Genomic DNA, 20,519 nt, shown 5'->3' with positions numbered 1-20,519 from the left:
AGAGAAATTTCTAGCTGCAGGCTCGGAGAGCTGCATTCCTTCGTGAATGCTACGGGCTGGCTCTGAAGATCCGAGCCGGCTGGACTCTGTTTCCCTGCTCCCATAACAACAGTCACGGTCTTAGGAATTTGTGGCATCAAAAGGACGGTGCATCAAAGCGCTAATTGGGCTTTTCGGAGCGGCCACTGATACCTACCCATACCTACCATGGATATTTGGCAAATGGCTATGGATTTGGAGGAGGAGGCAAGTGGAATCGGTATAAAGACAAATACAAGGAAAAATAACGTTTACAGTGGATTACGTCACCGATCTGCATAAATGGGTGCAAATTGAAAGAAAGCAAGCGTCGATCTTTCTGTCCTTCAGGACCTTTCTTTCTGCCGATGGTACAACCGAGCTTTAATTTTATCCGATGCATTAATAGTCCTAGATCGGCTTTTCGATATTTTGTCTAAAATCTGGAATTGCAAACACCTGGCATGCGCTAATTTTCTTTCTATGCTTTCGATGCTGTTCTCCATCATATCACCGATATAGTTCAGGTACCGGTAGACATGCTCATTGTAAGACGGTAGTGGCAGTGGATAGGCCACGCTTTGCCATGCAATTGAATCCATTATGGCAAAGTGGCTGACGAATGGGCCGAAAGACATCGGGCAGAACATTACGGATGATTGTAGGCTTCTCGGAAAAATCTGGAGGAAACTGAAACTCATTTCGGAAAAGTAGCGATGATGGTCGCTAAGTGTAGGTGCTGCATTCTATTCCTTTTAGGGGTATTGGGAGCTACATATATGTATATTAAATCTGTAGGTGGTGTATCTATTTGGAATCTACTCTAAGAATCTTAATGCTACAAAACGCACGTTTTCGATTTTCGACAAGACTAAACTCGTTGAGGTTTTTGACAAAAGTGATCTTTATTCATACATACATATACATATTGGGTTGGGGAAAAAGAAATGTCGTATTTTGTCAATAGATGGGGACACTTAAACATATCTTCTGTTATACTTATCGCATCGGGTCATACTATACGGCGATTTGAAGGCGACAATCTGTGCTACAAGTGTCTCTTTGACAGTGTTATGTGTTATAGCGCGTCAAAGATGGAGTCCACAAAACAAGAAATTGGTCATATTTTACGTTTTTACTACCTGAGAGGTAAAAATGCAACGAAGGCGGCGGAAAAAACTTCGTGAAGTTTATGGGCCCCATACTATCATATAACGATTCGCACAGCATAGCGTTGGTTCGATCGACTTCGTTTTGGTGATACACCCGATACTGGTAGGCCAATCGACGTAGAAACCGATCAAATCGTCGAAATCATCCAAATAGACCGGCATGTGAGCAATCACTCGATTGGCCAGGAAATGGGTATATATCATAAAACCGTTTGGAACCATTTGTAGGAGATTGGATTACAAAAAAAGTGGATGTTTGGGTGCCACATGAGTTGACGCACAAAAATCTCTTGGACCAAATCAACCCCTGCGATGCAGTGCTGAATGGAACGAATTTGACCCATTTTTGAAGCGGATGGTGACTGGTGATGAAAAGTGGATCACGTACGTCAACCTCCATCGAAAAACATCGTGGGCGGAGCACGGCAAGCCGGCTTCACGGCCAGGAAGGTTTTGCTGCGTGTTTGGTGGGCTTGGAAGGGAATCATCCACTATGAGCTGCTCAACTATAGACCCTCAATTCGGTCCTCTACTGTGAGCAACTCGACCGTTTGAAGCAGGCGATTGACTAGCAGCGACCAGAATTGGTCAATAGGAATGGTGTTGTGATCCACCAGGACAAAGCTCGGCCTCATACATCTTTGATGACCCGTCAGAAGTGATGGGAGCTCGGATGAGATGTCCTATCGCACCCACCGCATAGTCCAAAAATAGCACCAAGTGATTATCGTCTCTCCCGGTCCTTGCGAAACGCTCTTGGTGCTACTAAGTTGGCCTCAAAAGAGGATTGCGAAAACTGGCTGAGATTTTTGCAAATAAGTGGGGGGGGGGGGGGGTTATAATTAGGGGATAATAATATTGCCTTCTAAATAGTTGCGAACAAAACGGCGTGTATTTGACTTAAATCGGATAATTCTAAGTATGTTAAATAAAGCGTCAAATTTCGATCACAAATACGACATTTCTTTTTCCCCAACCCAATAAATAACAAAATAATTTCATTGTAGTTGATAGTGCTGCTGGCGCAGGTGTTCCTGGCTTTTTAGTGGCTTAAGGTGGAAGCGAGTTAATAAGATTCGGGATGATATTAGGTTTGGTATTTAAGACGACACGACGTTACCGTTTGATAGAGAGATAGAGTATAAGCGAAGTACAGAATAGAGAATGCATGAAATGAAAAAGTTTGCAAAGAAACGAAGGAAAGCAGAAAACCGAAGGTTGTCGCTCGTTTTGAAAGGGCTTGTGGTTTTCTTCTGTAGCGGAAATCTCATTCTCGGTGTCAATTTGACCAAATAATGTATTCGATAATGTGTAATAGTCCCTCTATCCTCACATTTTTTTCTACCCCTTTGGTATTCCCCATTTGATTCACAATTCCAGTCCTGTCATTTTTTTAAAATACACATTTCAGTTAATTAAATTTTCTTCTTCATTTTCAAAACAATCCCAGAACTGGTTAATTTTTCTTGCATTTTAGAGTCAAGTGCAATTCTATATTTTTTCTTAAGGGGGTCATCCCGTGTGTCGAATCCGGAGTCGAATTTTTTTGGCATCAATTGTATGTAGATACGGGCAAAGTGATTTTTTGATATTCGGAGTCACTCGGAAATTATAGTGTTAAACACGTGATAAGTCACATGCTAGATTTTTGTCGATCGTCGTAATAAAGCGCGTATTTATCGGTCCGAATGACGTTCGAATGACTTCGCTAAAAGTGGAAGAATTGAAGCCAAGGCCGTACGTTTCTTGGTATGGTATGGTTTATGGTATAGCAGATTAATAGTCAGTTAAGATTTTATGGCTAAAAATCGCATTCTACTTTTTAAATACGTTTTTTTCAAAACCGAAAATCGGCTGCCACCATAGCGCAAAATCTATCCAACGAAATTCTTTGAAATTTTTACGACTTATTCAAAACATATTTCTACGGTCTGCTAACTAGGATAATTGCGATTCATTCAGTAGTTTTTTTTTATTCACTGAAAAAGCCGTAAAAAAACCCAAAATTCAAACAAAAAAAGTTTAACAAGGCACCAAAAATGTACTTTTTAATATTTTTTTAATAATCCTAGTTTTCGGACTGTAGTTAAGTTTGCACGTTAAAATGTCGTTTACTTTTTTTCTTTCTGGCGTGGCAGCAGAAAAACTCCTTTTTTTGGAGATGGGTGTATAAATTGCTCTGTATTTCAATAACAAGCTATGTGATCGAGCTGGAAAAATTACGATGCACGCTCAAGATATTAATAAATCTATGGTAAAAAATTCGTATTTGTAATTTTCTCCAGTTCTTCACAAAAAATTTCTGAAAAAGCCAAAAAAACGGTCTTCGTACGGGATGACCCCCTTAAATTCCCATTATTGAAAGCATCCCTGCCCCTTTAGTGTCCGGATAGCTGAGTGGTTAGAGCACAAGGCTGTCGTACGGAAGGTCGCGGTTCAAATCTCGCTGGCGACAGTGGGATTTGTATCGTGATTTGACGTCGGATACCAGTCGACTCAGCTGTGAATGAGTACCTGAGTCAAATCAGGGTAATAATCTCGGGCGAGCGCAATGCCTCCTACAGTCTACTGTAGTGTACCGTTACGGTCTTGAATGAAGTGCTCTAACACACTTCAAGGCCCTGATCCAATATGGATTGTTGTGCCAACGATTATTATTATTATTATTATTATCCCTGCCCCTTTGACCCTGATGTCTTACCCATATTGCACATTATTGAGTACAGGCAGGCGGATTGATCGAGATTGAGGGGAATGACCTGTCACGCCCGTCAAAACAACTATGTACCTTGCTGTTAATATTGACTGGCATGAACTTCAGAGCCCAAGGTCAGGTTTAGCTGGGCCAAGACCGGTTAAGCGATTGACGGCTGATGAGCGGAAAATGTGGAAAGGGAGATCGTTTTTTGCTTAAGGAGGAGATTGGTCGCAGAGGAGTTCTGCTTAATTGGCGCTTGTGGCATAAAGGTATTAAAACCTAAGGTATTAAGGTTTAAAATTGTGACGATTATCGGGAAACTTTTAGTAGTTGAAGTTAAAATAATTCCATTTTTACAATTATTTGCCCAAAGAAAGTGTTGTGAGCTTTCTGTCGGCAGCGAAAAAATGGGGAATACCTCTGGTGACCCAGCATTGTTGGCGGCTTCAATTTAACTTGAGTGACAAAAGAAATTCTGAAGAGTTCATTGATGTATTACAAGAATTGATGTCTGAACATTTGGCAAGTGCGTTGGTTGCTATCTTTCAACAAGAAGTATTCGGAAGAATTCATTGATGTGCTACAAGAACTGAAGTCTGAAAATTAAGATTTAGATTTAATTTGTAAATCGCAGGGTAATATTAATTATTTACATGAATGTAGGATTTTTATATTTTTTTAGCAACACATGCAAAACAGAAAAAAAAGTGAGTCTATATATATTTTTCTATTTTGGTTGTTGGGATGTTTAGTATTGACGATTATTATTCTCTTTTTCAGAGTATTCCTTTTTTAATTCTTGTTGTAATAATTTGAGGACTTCTTATCCGCCTATTCCTCTCTAGTTCCGCAAAACTCTATTTGCTTCTTATCTCTCTATTCCTCTCCAGTTCCGGGGTAGAGGTATCCTTTAAGATAATGGCCTGAGGATGTTAAGGAAGGGTGGGAACTTCAGAGGCCGCGCCACACAAAACATCCTAAGCAGGGAAACGTCGATCGAGGTCGAATATCCTCCCTTACGATCGCGGCACTCGGGTTTGAAGTTGTACGGCTCCACCCACGCGGTCGAGCCGTCCTTTTTTGTATTTTTCATTTTCAGATTTAGCTTGGGTGTTGTTTATTTCGATATGATCGCGCGAATCCCCGTGTTTGAATTATTTTTCAGGATCCGATTCCGACCGGAAAAGAACACCTGATTTATTGTGCAATGACACGTGAGGGATTGAAGTGCTCAAAGGACTGCCCCCACCCAACATTCAAGAGCCTGGCTAGCACAGAGACGTACAAGCATGGAACTTCAAATCTGCGGGGGGGGGGACCTTTACGGTCAATTTCGCATCTTTTTAGGTTTTTGGAATAGCTCTCCCCTCTTGGTCGTCTGCGGTCATTAAGGAGACCATCCTTTTGACTATCAGGTGTCAGGTAAATATATTCAACTCCATTTTCCTCGAACTGATCTAAGGTCAAAGACTAATATTCAAATACACAGTTATTTTTTCAGTTGCTAATAAACAGGGGGATGATCAAAGGTCGGCTGGTACTTTGGAGAAACTCGAAGTTGAAGCAGCTACACAATTTTGAAGTTTCGCAATGAGGTAGAATATTACCACCGGGATAGACAAAAAGGCAATTAACGAATAAACTTCTAATCAACAGCACCCCATGCAGGGACTTGAACCTCACTCATAAATATTCGGTCAGCGTATCTTAAATTTATAATACAATTTAGTTAGAAATATTATATATATAGGTTAAATATCCGCTTGGGTCGCTTATCTCCCATTTACAGTTAATTCCGAAACATTGTAAACATTATTGAGTGCACCTGCATAACGGATGCACAAACGAGCGAGCATCGTAGGTATTAAGGTAGCAGTAAGATAATAAAAGGATGAGTCTAGTTGGAACTGTGAGAGGATGAAGATCAATAAAATATATTAAATTAATAACTTCAAGTGTATTAATTTTAGTTATACGGGATGAAATTGTCGTTTGAGAACCGAATTGAAGAGGAATGGAGACATTCCTCAGATTCCACAACGCTACGTATTTGACGGTTTTGAAATAATAAAAACTTGTTTTTCCTAGTCCTAGTTTCCAATGGCTGCAGTAATTCTCCCAATTAGATACCAATTCAATTGAATTATCTTCCTTTCAATCGTCCTCTTTCAATACAATTTCTAATCTCCTATTTTTCTATTATTTAACTAGCGACGAGTGAAAGTCCCGTCCAACATCACACGAATGTTATTGAGTATTGTCATGAACCTTTCTATACAAAGCGTCTAGCCTGATTTATCGTAACGATGTCTTTCCCATTCTAAATATGAAACTATAAAATTCAAAAACTCATAAATTGCGTGCAAGTTTCATAATTTGCAGGCATGTACTGCCATTTCGCTTTTCAAATTATCCACTCTAAATATTCGTTTCGTAACGTGACCATTTATACAAACCTGATTTGTATTGTGAGCACTTCTGCCTCGCATAGGGCACGTTTGGCGAACGCCGATTATTGCTAACAAGGTCGACCCCGTGTAGTTTAAAAATAAATTCTATTCAACTTCGAATTCCTACCTCAACATTTGGATATTTCATGATGATGTAACAATGCCTGAGCAAGTGCCTTATTCAAAATTCCATTGCCACTGTCACCTTATGCAAGGACCGATGCCCGTGCCACCGTCTTGGGGGTGGAAAGTCAAGAGTGCCAACTAACGATCAAGGAACAACTAGTAGACTTATTCCGCTGAGGAAATTTGAATTATTCAAAGCATTTTGTTCAGTTTCCTCCGGGAATCGATCCAGCTGTATTGAATGCAAAGTCAAGCTAGGGTATTTTGTTTAAGGATTTCTTGTGAGAGCCGAATACCATCAAACTGAGGCGATGAGACGGAACAATGCCATTTCTCAAAGGGATCCCCCAAAGGATGCGATAGGTGTTGCACTTTGCGACGATGTGCGTGTTGAGTAACTGTGTGTGAAATGAGATATTACTGTACGGGCTACGGCGTGGTACGTATTCTATCCTGGCCAGATGAATGTCAAGTCTTCGTGGAATTTAATAACATTGCAAAGTGTGGTTTTAAAGGAATTCGAGCTTTGATACTCCACAGATGACTTTAAAAGGAATTTCATGCATATAGGAATTATGAGTTACAACGGGAGTATGTTGCCTGATGAGCTATTCTAACCAACATGTCCTTTCACATTACGTAATTCACATACTTCAACATCAAATTATAATCATCCTAAATCACTTATTTATTAGAAAAGAATCTGTGAAAAGATTCGACCCACATTCAACTTCAATCAATCCAGCTGGTGTGCATTCCTCCGAAAGAAACTTCACTTAATTAGCTCAATGTTGTGAGCTTTACCAGACCAGCCACTCACATAATTTCAATCCTTGTTTGGTGTTTGATCTTAACATGAACCGTGAAGACAATTAAAATAATGGCCTCCAGGGAACGATTTTCTTTATTGATGATCCAATTGTTCTGGAAGGCACAAGAGCTGGGAGTGCTCTACAATGCACTAAACACATGTAGAGCTGTCTGGTACTAACTGGATCCCATTATCAAAAGTTTGTAAGAGATGTTGAGTTGAATCGTTAGTTCAAACACCCACAGGAATAATTTGTGTATATGTATGTTCCGTTTCAAGTTTGAAATATTTTTAAATATAATTTGTTTTGTTTTTGTTGATGAATCTGCTTATTTTATGCTGAAATTCTATTCACCTTTTGGGGCAATTACTTTATGTATATTCAAAAAAACCCTGTAACATATAACATTTATTCTCGGCAGTGGTATGTCTATGTGTTAATTTAGCCAATCGAATTTTAAAAGATTACATCGCGATTAATTAATCTGCCTCTAAATTGGTCTGAAAAAAGGGGTGTCGACTTTGGCCTAAAGGATTCTCATCTGATGGTACTCTGCCTTCGGTTGAATGTCATGGATTCGTCTCTCACACTAGTACACGCCGTTGGCTACATTCGGTAGTAATCTGGCTGAACTTTTGGAGGAGTGCCCAAACACGAGAGTCAGTAATGTCCTCCAAAAGTGCGGAAAGATTGTTGTTGGGGTGAGATGAGATTCTGCCTGACGAATTAAGGTTGGTTGTGGAGTCTATAAGGGGCCTGTTCTGCAAGTCCACTAGTGACACAAGAGATGTGCACCTAAAATGGGGAAGCTGATATTCGCCAGGATGGATTGCCACGGGAACAAGCCAAGACTCACGTTCACTTGCCTTTAACCGTAGGTGTTAATGCAAGAGGAATTTGCCCTCGCAAGTTTCAAAGGTTGTGGGAATCTGGTAGCTTTTTCGCCGAATCTGCGATGGTACCAACAAATGCTTGGGTCCGCAGGCTGTCCTGATGACTTGCTACCCGATTGCCCTTTTCAGGCGGTAGACCGACAACGAGCTCACAATCTGCTGTCCGAACGCTGAACATCCAGCGTTAGCCTCATTTCCGCCATGCAGGCCACAAGAGCGGCGATTTCGCGCTTCAGTTCGCCTATTTCTTCTGAAAGCTGCTGAACGGCCGCTATCGCGCCGCCGGAGATGCACGCATGACCGCCTGGGTGCTCTCCGGAAGTCGTCGAAGCCAGAACGACTTCAGCAACTCGTCGTCAATCTTGCTCCCAACCAATTACCTCATTTCGTGAAGCAATTGGCTAGGAATTCGATCACTCAACGTCAAACCTGCCAGCAAGTGATCCAGTTTAGCCGACTCACTTACCGAAAGGCGCTTAATTAGTTCCGTTTTGAGTGCATTGTAGGAGGCCGTTTTGACAGTATCTGCCACAAGGAGGATGGTCTCCTCATCCAGGTCTACAATGACGTGGCTAAACTTCCTCGCGTCCGCTATGATTCCGGACATCTGGAATTGCGCCTACAGATGGACGAACCACAGCTCCGGGTTCTTTCGCCAAAAAGGAGGGACGCGCACAGCGAGGGCGGTCACTTGAGGGTCTGATGGGCCTGCCGTGTCTTTCCTGTCCAGAAACATGACAATAGCTAAGTTAAACGATGTGAGATGAGTCGACGACGCGGCTGTACTGAATTTGCACAGACCTTAATTTTGATGCGCAGACCAAAAATAAAAAACTCGCTACGAGAGCGGAACTCCAACGACAAATTTTAAAAAGAATATCATCGCCGTCTCTTTCGGTGGCTCTATATTTATTTATGCTTTAACTAGTAATTCAGGACACGGAAGGAACATGTTTTTCCAGCGGTGGCTTGTACTGACAATTTTTTTTTTAGGTTGAGGCTCCTGAGCGTGTGTATGATCCTTGTCGGCGGCTCCAGCTCCCTGCGGTGACGTCGTCGAAGTCAGCTTCCGCTTCTTAGAGGCTGGCGGCTAGGTTGGAGGCACGTTGCCGAAAGTGCAGTGCAGCATACGGCCAATGGTCTATTTCAACATTTTACCAAAAACGTCAACTACTAAGGTGACATTTGCTTTTCCGGCCAACGAGTCGTGGACTCTACTCAAATTTTGCAGAAATCAATTTTTTGCTTTTATATATTGTGACGAAAATCACTTTGGGAAAATTAGTCAGGACATACGTAAAACAAGTAACATAACATTTGGTGACAGCGGTGGGATTGCATAAGCGAGAATAGTTAAATTCAAGTGCTTAGGCTTGGAGTAGCTCAAAGGTGAAATGACCTTGCTGGGACTCTCTACAGCAGGAAGCAAAGTAAAATTGCAAAGGAGACTTCGCGAAGTTTTTGAGTTGCGAGATGATAACGTTGAGGAACGTGGATTCTAGCATTATCCTGCATCGACTATCGAGAGTGTCGAGGAAGTTGCTGGAACTTTCGTGATAAATGACCACGACATGGAAGTTTTACTGAGAGCTTCATCGAGTTTCCAAGAAAAATTTATGGAGGAGTTGACTGGTAAGGAACAAGAAGAATCTAGATAACAACAGGAAGAATCTAGAATACAACAAGGGGAATTTATAAGACAACAAAGTGAAAAGCAGGCAAACATTGTAGAGGAAATAGAAAAACGACAGGAAAAAAGAATTTAAAACCAGGTTGATATTAACTGAAGAACAAAAGGGAAAAATTCAAGAGTGCCGAGTATTTGGAAGATGGCCTCAGGAAAGTCACGGGGTACCAAGAAAGAACTGTAGAGTGCCAAGACGAAAAACCAGTGTATCAGGAAGTAAGTATACTGAAGGAAATGATACAGCATGGAAACGCCAATGAGATTCGAAAGCCGATGAAAGTGATGGTTCAAGAAGTTGGAAAAGTGCAGGAGAAAGCTGCCAAGTTGCATGAGAGTACCAGTCACGATATTCGAAAATCATAAGACGTGATCAGTCAGAAGGTGACTAAAGAGCAAGAGCCAAACTACCGAGAAGCAGCAGACCATGAATGACAGGTCAAAAGTGAACGTGTAAAATGGCAGGAGGAGGCCATGCGTAAAGGTAGGAAATAGGAGGAAGAAATTTGTAAGCAGGGTGAGCATAACTGGCAGGATAGTGTGAAACCGGAGGAGATGACTATCCAAGAGGTGATAAGTCGGCAGGCGGAAAGTTTGAAGTGGCGAAAAGCTAGTGATAAGAACTTCAAAGCTTTACCTACTCCCGTAGGGCTAACGGAAGGAGACTCGCTGGCCTATATGGTTTCTTATTTAGCACTCGAGTATGTAGTCAGAAACTGTCAACCAAATAGTGGCATACACTGGCGATGTTAACATTATATTTTGACGTTAACTCAGTACAAAAAAACGCTGGTAAGCCCTGATACGACAGTGCAAATGCAAGAAAAAAATACGCATTAAAATGAAATGAAGGCGGAGAACTACATTCAGTGGTTCATCAACTTCTTCATAAGGTTCGGGACAGCGAATTAATGTCTGATGATAGGCAAGGAAGCATTATCGGTTCTATATATGTAGGATAGAGGTATAATATTACTGAGTACCATCTATAAGATATTCTTCATTATCCTGGTAGGCCGGATAGCTCCACCCAGCCAAAATATATTCGGTTCATACCAAAGAGGCTACTCTCCAGGAAAATCCACAACTATTTTTTTTTTTTCTTTTTGTGGTAAGTGACTCAAAAGCGGTTGGAGTATGACCACCATTTCTTGGACTTCTAGGTCGCCTCAGATAGCATAGCCAGGGTAAAACTGCACACGGCCATGAGAGAATTCAGTATCTGGGCCAAGTTTATAAGACTGACTAAACTGATTCTGTTTAAAGTGCGACACCATATAAAAATACCAGGATACCTCTCGAGATTATCTTCTGTGGTCGAAAAGAAGGGTATACCCAATGATGCACCTAGCTCAAGAAAAAACTTGACCTAGAAAGAAGTCCACCCAACTACTGCTCAATGCAGACGAAATCGACACTGAGAAGAACAATCCGGGATACACAAACTGTCCTCATACAGTTCGAACATGCGACGATTGCCGTGAGATCTTAGGGTACAAATTAACGAAGACAGGAAGAAATACATGGTAGGAAAGCCAGCCCCGAAAACAAAGACAGCATCGAATAACACTGGTCAATGAACTACAATTAAGATGGAAGTTTAAAACTTTGAAACTGTTTGAAATTTCTGCTCCTTGGGTTGAACATCGAAATCCATGTACGGTTATTGACAACCACAAAGCCTACTCCAGCTTATACAAACTGCTCCGTTCTCATTATAGACCTTTAAAGCGCTCTTTCTGTAAAAAACAATGATCTTGTCAGTCCTCATGTACTCCTCGGAGATTTAGACCCTCAGCCGGAAAACTACCAAATTTATCTGCGTTCAAGAGAAGAATCCACCGGAAAATTTTTTGCTCCGTGTACGGAGATGGAAGATTCCACAGCCTATATAATAATGACATTTTTGAGCGTTGTGGATTAAATCCGGTTAAATAAGTTGAGGGGGTCGTTTAATTGGTATGGATGAGGCTGACCCAGCCCAAAAAGCCTATAATAACGCCTCCTGTAATAGAAAAAGGAGAACGGAGCGATGGTATAGGCCAGGACACCAAATTTGTTTGGGGATATGAAAATAATGGACCTAGGCGACCCTACTAAGGCAAGTAAAGAAACTGCTACATACTGGACATCCGGTGTCACAGGCAGTTCTAATCCGGAATGGTTCCTAGTTTGAATCGCTTGAGAAACACTAAAGTCTGCAGGTACATTGATCCTTATACGGAGAAGATCACAAAAATTAGAGATGTAGGTTTTCAAGAAATTAGAACATGAGAGAATGAAAGTCAGATTTTCTAAAATGAAATGGCTAAAGAAGAGGCAAGGAGGGTTCTTTTGAACCTTCAAAGACCATGATGGTATCTTTCGAAGTCGATATCGACCTCCTCCTCCTTTTGCTATACCCATTCAGAAGACAGCTCCTAAATCTACTGCTGATCACAGTATGGTCGATCAGATCAAGTGACATACTCGTACTAGTAAAATCGTTTTGTGTGATGATTTTAAGGAAGATAAGACTGTAGAGGAGCAATCGGAGAAGACAGCCTCCATGGCAATAACAATGACAACGGTTGATTTCGCCAGGAACAAAAATCTTTCTATAAGCGCGACATCCATGCCCCCATATGGCTTTGTGAAGAAGACGTAGGACGAATATAAATCCTCCGACCAGTACAAATAACTATTGCCAGATCTGAGTCACAAGTTAGAGTACAAAACGAGCTAACTAAAAGCTCAGGATGGATTCTGGCCTGAAGCATGGAGATACTCTTCAGCCTGATACTTGAATATGTTATTCGAAAATTTCCTGTTGATACCAAGGTGACTCTTACCATCATCATCTCAGGAAAAGGAAAAGCCAACAACATGAGATCAGTTTGCAACGTTGAAATGATTCAATCGATGCCGACGGCGAATGCGTTCTAAGATTTCAAAACTGGACGACATGATCACTACATTGAGAAAGGTGGAGGCAAAGCTTTCGGGAATGCTAGGTTCGGTAAACAAGAAGAAATCCTTTTGGAATATGAATATTTTTCCGTCACATTGCCCTACTTGACGTGACTGGATATCGGATACCAATTGACTCAGTTGGGAATGAGTACCTGAGTAATATCAGGGCAATAATTGCCGGTGAACACAATGCTGACCACATTGGGTCCTAGTGTACCGCTATGGTTTTGAGGTCCTCTGGAATGTTTCATGGCCCAGATCCAATTAGATTTTCGCGTCAGCGATTCTTATTATTATTATCCTACTTAATATTGCCTTTAGATTTGGCCGCTCTTTTCAAAATCACTGATTATGAGGCGTTGCTTCAGATTCCCCGGTTCATCATCAGATGACCATCGACATCGCTTCTGCAATATCATCATCCTAAACGGTTCTAAATGTACAAGACAACCGCAAAGTAGTCCTACGGACCGCATTTATGTTGTTGGCTTTAAATATCGTACCCACTCACAAGTGCGATATGTTTGGAAGGAAATGCTCTAGTAGAAATAATTGCTTACCCTCTCCCGAACTGGAGTTTTTCCTTTCAACTATACCATACCGGCGGGAGATTTCAAATGAAGAGCTTGGACTAACACTACACTGAAACAAGTTTTGGTTTTAACGCTAGCTAAAGAAGGTTCATGATGGAAGAAGCCAGTACTTCGAACACGCTTAAGTTATCGACGAAATTGGAAATCAAACTGACCGTGACCTGCCGTCACGGAAGAGCTCATTTCATACCAGACTATGAACAACAACACGACAGACTCAGTAAACGTCAGCGACTTTAGCTAACAAAAAAGACATAGAGCAGGCCTGAAAAGTAATTCTTTGAAACATTTGATATGAAGAATCCCGGAGAAGACAAATATAAAATCTAAAAGACGCTTTTATACAATCTTAAGTCGTTTCCCGAAATCGCCAAAAACCTACTTAGTGGCAGGGAAAAGAATCCTAAGATAGCACAATAGGACCTGAGTCCAAAACTAGAATTCCGCTCTAAATGCAGACGAAAACTCCTCGGTGTTTAATATTTAACCGCGCCGACTTAGCATAATTGCTGGGAGTATTTTTTCTTTTATTTTTATTTCTCCTGTTCACTCCTTTCTGGAGTATAGGACATCCACAGCAAGTTTCAGTGAGACTGCGTTTAAGTTTCATTATCATCACACCACATATTGTGCAAGTGATAACCCTACACTAGTGAAAGAACACAAATATAAACATTAGAGACGACCGGGATTCTAACACGGGGTAACAAGGTCGTGGAACTATCCCGACTACTACACCCATTTCTTAACATGCACCAGTGGAAACTTGGAAGGATTACCGACATCTAAAATGGAGTATATAGCATAGAAAGGGCTGTTAGCCTTCTTCTTTTCCTTCAACCTTTGTCCCGTTCATATGCGGGGTCGGCTCGTCGAAATCGGTTTCACCATTTAGTTCTATCAAATGCCTGATCTGGATGCAACCTCGAGACTTTTAAATCCCGATCCAGCGTATCAAGCCACGCGTTTTGTGAATTCTCATTGTCGCGAATTACGTGACCACACCATCGAAGAGGCCTGTCTCGAAGTTTTTCCACGATCGGTGCAACATCATGTCGATCGCTGATATCTTCATTTCGGAGACGCCGTTCATTGTATTTTATAGTCGGCCAACACTCAAAACACTAGAGAGCGGCAGGATGTCCCGTGTGACGGTGTTCATAATAAGAACAAAGAGTAGTAATGAGAGGGTGCTTCCTGGATGAACACCAACAGAGACACGAAGCGGTTTTGATGCAGCCGCCACACTTCGAAAAGGGCTGGTAGTACTTCAACTTAATAAGGGCATAAAACCACCTTTGCAAAAGTTATGCTCAAAAACAATAAGCGAACTAATGAGTTATCCAAGAACGGGGCCAGCATTCTAAAAAAGGTGAAGTGCACATATAACAACTATCCAAATTACTACATCAAAATCCAATGGACTGCAAGCGGAGACAAAAAGATTTCCAATCCTAAAATTTAAAAGTAATATCGTCATCCTCAACGGAACGGAGTTTAGTGTAGGCCTGCCTTAATAATGAAATAAAAAAGAGAGAAATATTTTTCCATTTGAGAATCTGCTACGCTTTTCTTTTCATGGTAGATATTGTCCATGCGGATTAGATCGTCTACTCATGGCAGCTTATTAAGCCGAATTTTATCCACAACTGAACGATCGGAATACATTCATAAATTTCTATATAAGTTGCCGAATTTTCTATACTTTTGTAGGAGGTTCGAAGTATTCTTCTCTTGCACACCAAAGAAGGTCGAAATATATTTCCTTAGAACGACCACGTATCGTTTGATTTTGGGCGATTAGCTTACCTGATCTATGCATGTTCCTAGGCCTTAAATATGAATCGGATCATTTAGCGCGAGGCATCTATCAACCTCATGCAAAAAATCCAGATCTCTAAAAAACTTTGGTATCCATAGATTCTACTATGACCTCATAGCTCAGGCAAATATATCACCTAAGGGAAAGGAAATAAAATCATATCTCCATGAGTTCTCAGATGGCTCCATCATAGATAATTGAACGAAAATACGAGATAAAATCAAAAATATCACTGAACACAAAATAAAATTTAAGACGCGCTTACAGCGCAAAGCAGCAAGGGAAAAACGACAATTTATTGAAGAAAGGCAAACACCGTGACCTAAGTGAAAATCTAGGAGATTGCTTAAACGGAAAAAGAGAAAAGTTCTTAATGGATCTTTGACAATCATTGACAATAACTTTGTCGCAAACATCGTCATATAAGCATTGAAAATAATGAGATTACTTAAAAATAGTTTTCAGGCATAAACTAGCCTCTGTAGAGGCAAGAATGGAAGCATAAACTGCGGGAGTGATTCGATCTAGAATGAATGTGCGTCATCCTCCTAGGAGCTAATGAACCCTTCCAGTTCATCAGCAGTAACATAGAAAATCTCTTTGCAACATGATACTTCACTTTGGTAATTAATTGATGTCCGGTCCATAGAATAAATGAATATTGTCATCAAAAGCCTAAAATTAAGCTAAACATGGGGCCTGGACAGCACACCGGCGAAACTCCTGAAAAAAAGCTTTATAGTAAAGTGTATTCAACATGAATGGAAGGAAGGGATGACTAGTGTGAAAGCAGCATCGCCAATCATTCTCAAAATAGGACAAAATGGCATCCGAAAACATAGTATGTATCTCGCACTATGCACGTCCTACAAAGTATTCATCAAAATTTGTGAAACTCAGACCTTACGCTAAAACCTGATTCGCGAAAATCAAGGTGAGTCTGCATCTAGCCCAAGGCTCATTACAAAATGTTAGCTACGGTAAAAAGGTTTTAAAAAAATGCTATCAATATGATGTCCAACCTGCATATTATGTGAATAGAATGCTGAGTCTGAACCCGGGTAAAGGAGTTTTCAGCAACGTACTTAGTGCTCAGTAAAACCAGTGATCAAGGAAAGTGAAGAAAAGAAAGTAGAAGTTGAGACCAACTTCTATACGCAACCATACTGCGTCCCCTTTATCAACCGCGTATAAAGCGGTCCGCCAAGTTTGGAGTTCCTGAGGTTCGGAGCGATGGGCTTAAAACCAGTCATCCGCCAAAAAAACCCAATAATATGCACAGAGACAGTTGAAAACCAAGGCCCGAAATGGATGGTAGAGCCTCGACGAGGACGATAATGTTGTCGTCTACCAAATATTTGTGGACTTCAACTAGGCTTCCGACGACAATAATTGTTCAACACTGGCTCATAGAGCCAGGATAGCTCCAGACAGGATAGCTCAAGTGTGGGTTCACAACACACCAACTGAACCATTGTTTACTCAACCAGGGCTAAAACAAGGGGACGGGCCGGTTCTTATGTTTTTTAATCTAGCACCCAAGCATGCATTCAAAACGCTCCCCATCCAGAGCATAGGAACACAATTATTAAGTTCGACCAGACAGTGACATTTTCTTGGTGTAAAAGAGACGCTGGTAGGCCTTGATGGGGCTGAAAAGGAAGTTGGCCCAGGATAAATGAAAATAAAACAAAGACCATATTGCCCCCGAAAAAATGCGCCATCAAGAAAGAATATATTGGCGATTGCAAAGCAATTTAGTTGAATTAATTCACAAAATAATGACAAGGATCCAGACAGCTCTCCACTCTTTCTACTTTCAACTCAGCTAAAGTCAGAATGCATATACTGGAAGACGAAGTCGAACATTTACAAAATTATCCGACCTGTGCAACATTATGTCAGCGATGCGTATACTTTAACTCAGGTAGCAGTAAACATACCGAAATCCTTTGAAAGGAAGCTCCTAGGCACAATGTTTGGAGCAGTTCTCGTGGGAGATCAATGGCAGATCAGCTAGACGTGTCGATCATAATGCGGCTGTAGAGATTCCATTGAGCTTATGATCTACAACGGAGGGACAAAGCCAGAATACCAAAAAGGGTATCCAATAGAAAAATTGCAAATTGCAAACAGAAACCAGTCGGGGAACCGAGGAAAAGGCTGGAAACTTAATCGTTATGACGGTAAAATGCAATTTGATGCATGCAATTGGAGGCAAATATCGAAAGAATTTCTAAAATAGGCTCTAGAGTTGCGAAGATGGACTAGTAGTAAAAAACACCAGTTAATTCACGATTTCCTTATTTAAATATGTCTTGAAGATTCTAGTTAGATTCTGTGTAAGTACTGCTTAGAAATCCTCTTTAGTTCTTTCACAAATTAGCCTTCGAGCCCCTTTGTTGTATAGAGGAAAGTGTAGACCAATTTTGCGAGGCGAGGCTCATTACACTTTGGAAACGTCATTATTCCAATAGTCACCCCATTGCAACCAAAATAAATACGGACAATTCGTTTTAATTATCCATTTGCCCGAATCTTAACAAAAGTAGCTCTTAAGTTTGAAATTGTTATTCCTCCAAGACTGCATGCAATGCAATTTAACTTCACCGTTCGATTTGAAGCGGAAGAAACTCCTTGAATCAATAATTTCTTAACGACCAATAACTTTGACCTTCCGAGACTATACAATTTAGATTTATTGAATCCAATTTTATTCGCCGTATAAGTGCCAATCAGTCATAAAAAATTCAAACTTTTTAATGACCCCGTTCGATAACTCCATATATTTATAAGCATCAGATGTTTTTGCAGTTTTAAATTACGTAAACCCATGACAGACCCTAAATCTGAAACACATGGACCAATGTCGATACATGCACAGTGCCCCACTATCGGTTTTATGAAAACTCGATGCAATACTTAGGAAATCGCAGATTCCATTCAGTGAAATTTACCAGATTTACTACTTCGTTGACAGAATAGTGCAAATATTCGTGTGCATATTCCGTATCTCTGAAGAGTTTTGCCCGTAGGGGTAACCAACTTCTTGGAAATAAACATGAGTGAACTTTAGATTGAGTAAGTTTGCCAAAATGGCAATGCATGTAAGTAAATTATTCAAATTCTCAGGGAGTTTTAACAATAGGAACTCTGTGAATTGTGCTCAAGAGTTGCATAATCCATTCTTGCTAGATGTTCTGATTTGATGTTTAACTTTTTCAGGGTGAAGTATGTTGGGATGTTTTTCCTTTGAAAATTGCCAACTTTAAATTCGGTTTAAATTTTAGAGAGGTAAAAATGTTAGGGGGCCGAAATACAAATTCAAATTGAAAGCTTCCTCAGGTCGATATGTACCTCGGTGATCACATGTTACATTATTCGAATGCAACTCCATCAGTTTTTACACTAGAAGACTTCTTATTCATTTAGTCTAGTCTACCATCAAAGATGGGCCTTAAAACTATTAAAAAGTAGCATCAACATACCATTTACATAAGTTAGAACAATAACCAACTTAACCAGGGTAAATGTTCGCAACATTTTGTTGTACGCAAAGTGTTTACACGTTGCACGCTCTCGTGACTTTCACGTGACTACAACGATGACATGCAGCTTTTCACTATCGAAATCGAATATCGTCACCAATCCAAAGAGTTAACTCACGACTGCACATTTCACAGACACATCTAACACCATCCGCACAAAAACACAAACCGGACAAGGATCAGGATCCAGAATTTCAAACCGTCAACCGACAGCGAGAAGCAAAAAAACGAAAATTCAATTTCCTCTTTGATTTCCTCACTTAAATCGCACACAAATCCGCTGCCGAAATAGAGGCCAAGCAAAAACGACAGCCGATGTCACATTCGAAAAAAAGCCACAGGGATACTTCTGTGTATGACGAAACGCTCCTTTTTTTGGTGTTGTTTGCTTTCCGGACGTTTTCGTTTGTGTGATTTTTTGCCTTTTTCCGAATCCTGACTTATTTTCAATTATAAACTCCCGCCAACGGGGCAATTGTGAAGCTGCTTGCAGCCAATCTAATGGACTAAACCGTCACAAATCATCACCACTGCTGCTATTCCGTTATGCAACGACGAAAAAAAGTGAATGGAAAGTAACCGACACTAAAGGATTATTTGGAGTTACGCGAAAATGGACAGAGAGACGTGTTTGTCTCTGCTCCTGAAAGGGTCATCGCAAAATCAAACAAAACCAACGAACAATGCATACCACTTCGACAATGCTTAGCGTTTGGCAAGAGCAATACAAAGGATCCAAAGGGAACCAGGCATTACTTTGAATAGTCGATGGACACTCTATCTCCCAGAAGGATCCTACCGGACTCGCACAACAAAATCGTTACAAAAGTTCAATTCAAACTGCCAACCAACAGTAAGACTAAATCGTACTCGACACTATGCCCGCGGTTAACAGCAGCGCGATTGGAAGTCCTTTTCGCATCGTAATCAACAGAGAACTGAAACTCATCGGACCCATTCTTGGGATTCTCGTATTCGCACAAATCCCGACGAGCTTTATTTTGTTGAAAGTTTCATAGCCGGCAAAATTGTTGTTTTTGTTCATACACAATTTCTACTTTTCACACATTTTCCTTCGTCCTTATGCATTGTTCGTTTCCACAACTAGGATCTATAGCGCGCATGCCACCCGATTACTGACTTTCGCACAGGCAGAGGCTGAAGGATTATTAAATCTATCTTCAGTCGGCGGTCCGATTCCTTATCGTTGGTTGGCGCCGTCATGTCTTCATCTGGATGTTCTGGATTTTCTTTTCTTTCTCTTTTTCGGATTTTCATTCCTTGGAAAAAGCTTTTCTAGTCGCACCAGTGCCAGGACTTAGTGGCGTATAAGGAATGAAAAATGAAGTATTTCGTTGCATTCTTGCCAAAAATGTAGCCACGTCAACGTCGTCGTCGTCGACCGATCTTTTATTGCAAAGGTTTTATGTGTTTGTTTTATTGGCGATTCAACCCGGGTCCGACCCAATAAATTTTATGTAAATGTGCAGAGTTACCCGTTAAATGCTGATGGATAGAATGCATCCGAATTATCCAAAAGATAAAGTGCTTATTGCAGGAACAAAAGCAAATATTTTCAATAACTCTTACTTTGGTAGGAAGCAACTCTAAAAGGAGAAGAATTCTTTGAAATTGTCAAGAATTGTCGAAGTTCTTGACTAACCAAGGAACATACATAACCGATGTTTTCTAGTTTCCAATTATGGCGCCCAATGTGGGTCATATAAACCAATCAACAAAATAATGGTTGG

General features: G+C 40.7%; 1 protein-coding gene across 1 annotated transcript in view; it reads right to left on the bottom strand.

Moving 5' to 3' along the window:
* Window positions 1–19,678, bottom strand: part of LOC119658419 (carbonic anhydrase-related protein 10) — a 180,170-nt gene extending 160,492 nt beyond the window's left edge. Inside the window, exon 1 of the mRNA XM_038065814.1 lies at window positions 18,709–19,678. Within this exon, the coding sequence (XP_037921742.1) occupies window positions 18,709–18,763 (55 nt within the window). The 5' untranslated portion in view covers window positions 18,764–19,678. The remainder of the gene's footprint in view (window positions 1–18,708) is intronic.
* Window positions 19,679–20,519: the final 841 nt, after the last annotated feature.

Source organism: Hermetia illucens, chromosome 5 (genome assembly GCF_905115235.1).
Source record: "Hermetia illucens chromosome 5, iHerIll2.2.curated.20191125, whole genome shotgun sequence".
NCBI classification, from domain to species: Eukaryota; Metazoa; Arthropoda; class Insecta; order Diptera; family Stratiomyidae; genus Hermetia; species Hermetia illucens.
The sequence above is the reverse complement of the archived record's forward strand: the minus strand, read 5'-3'. Positions and strand labels throughout refer to the sequence as shown.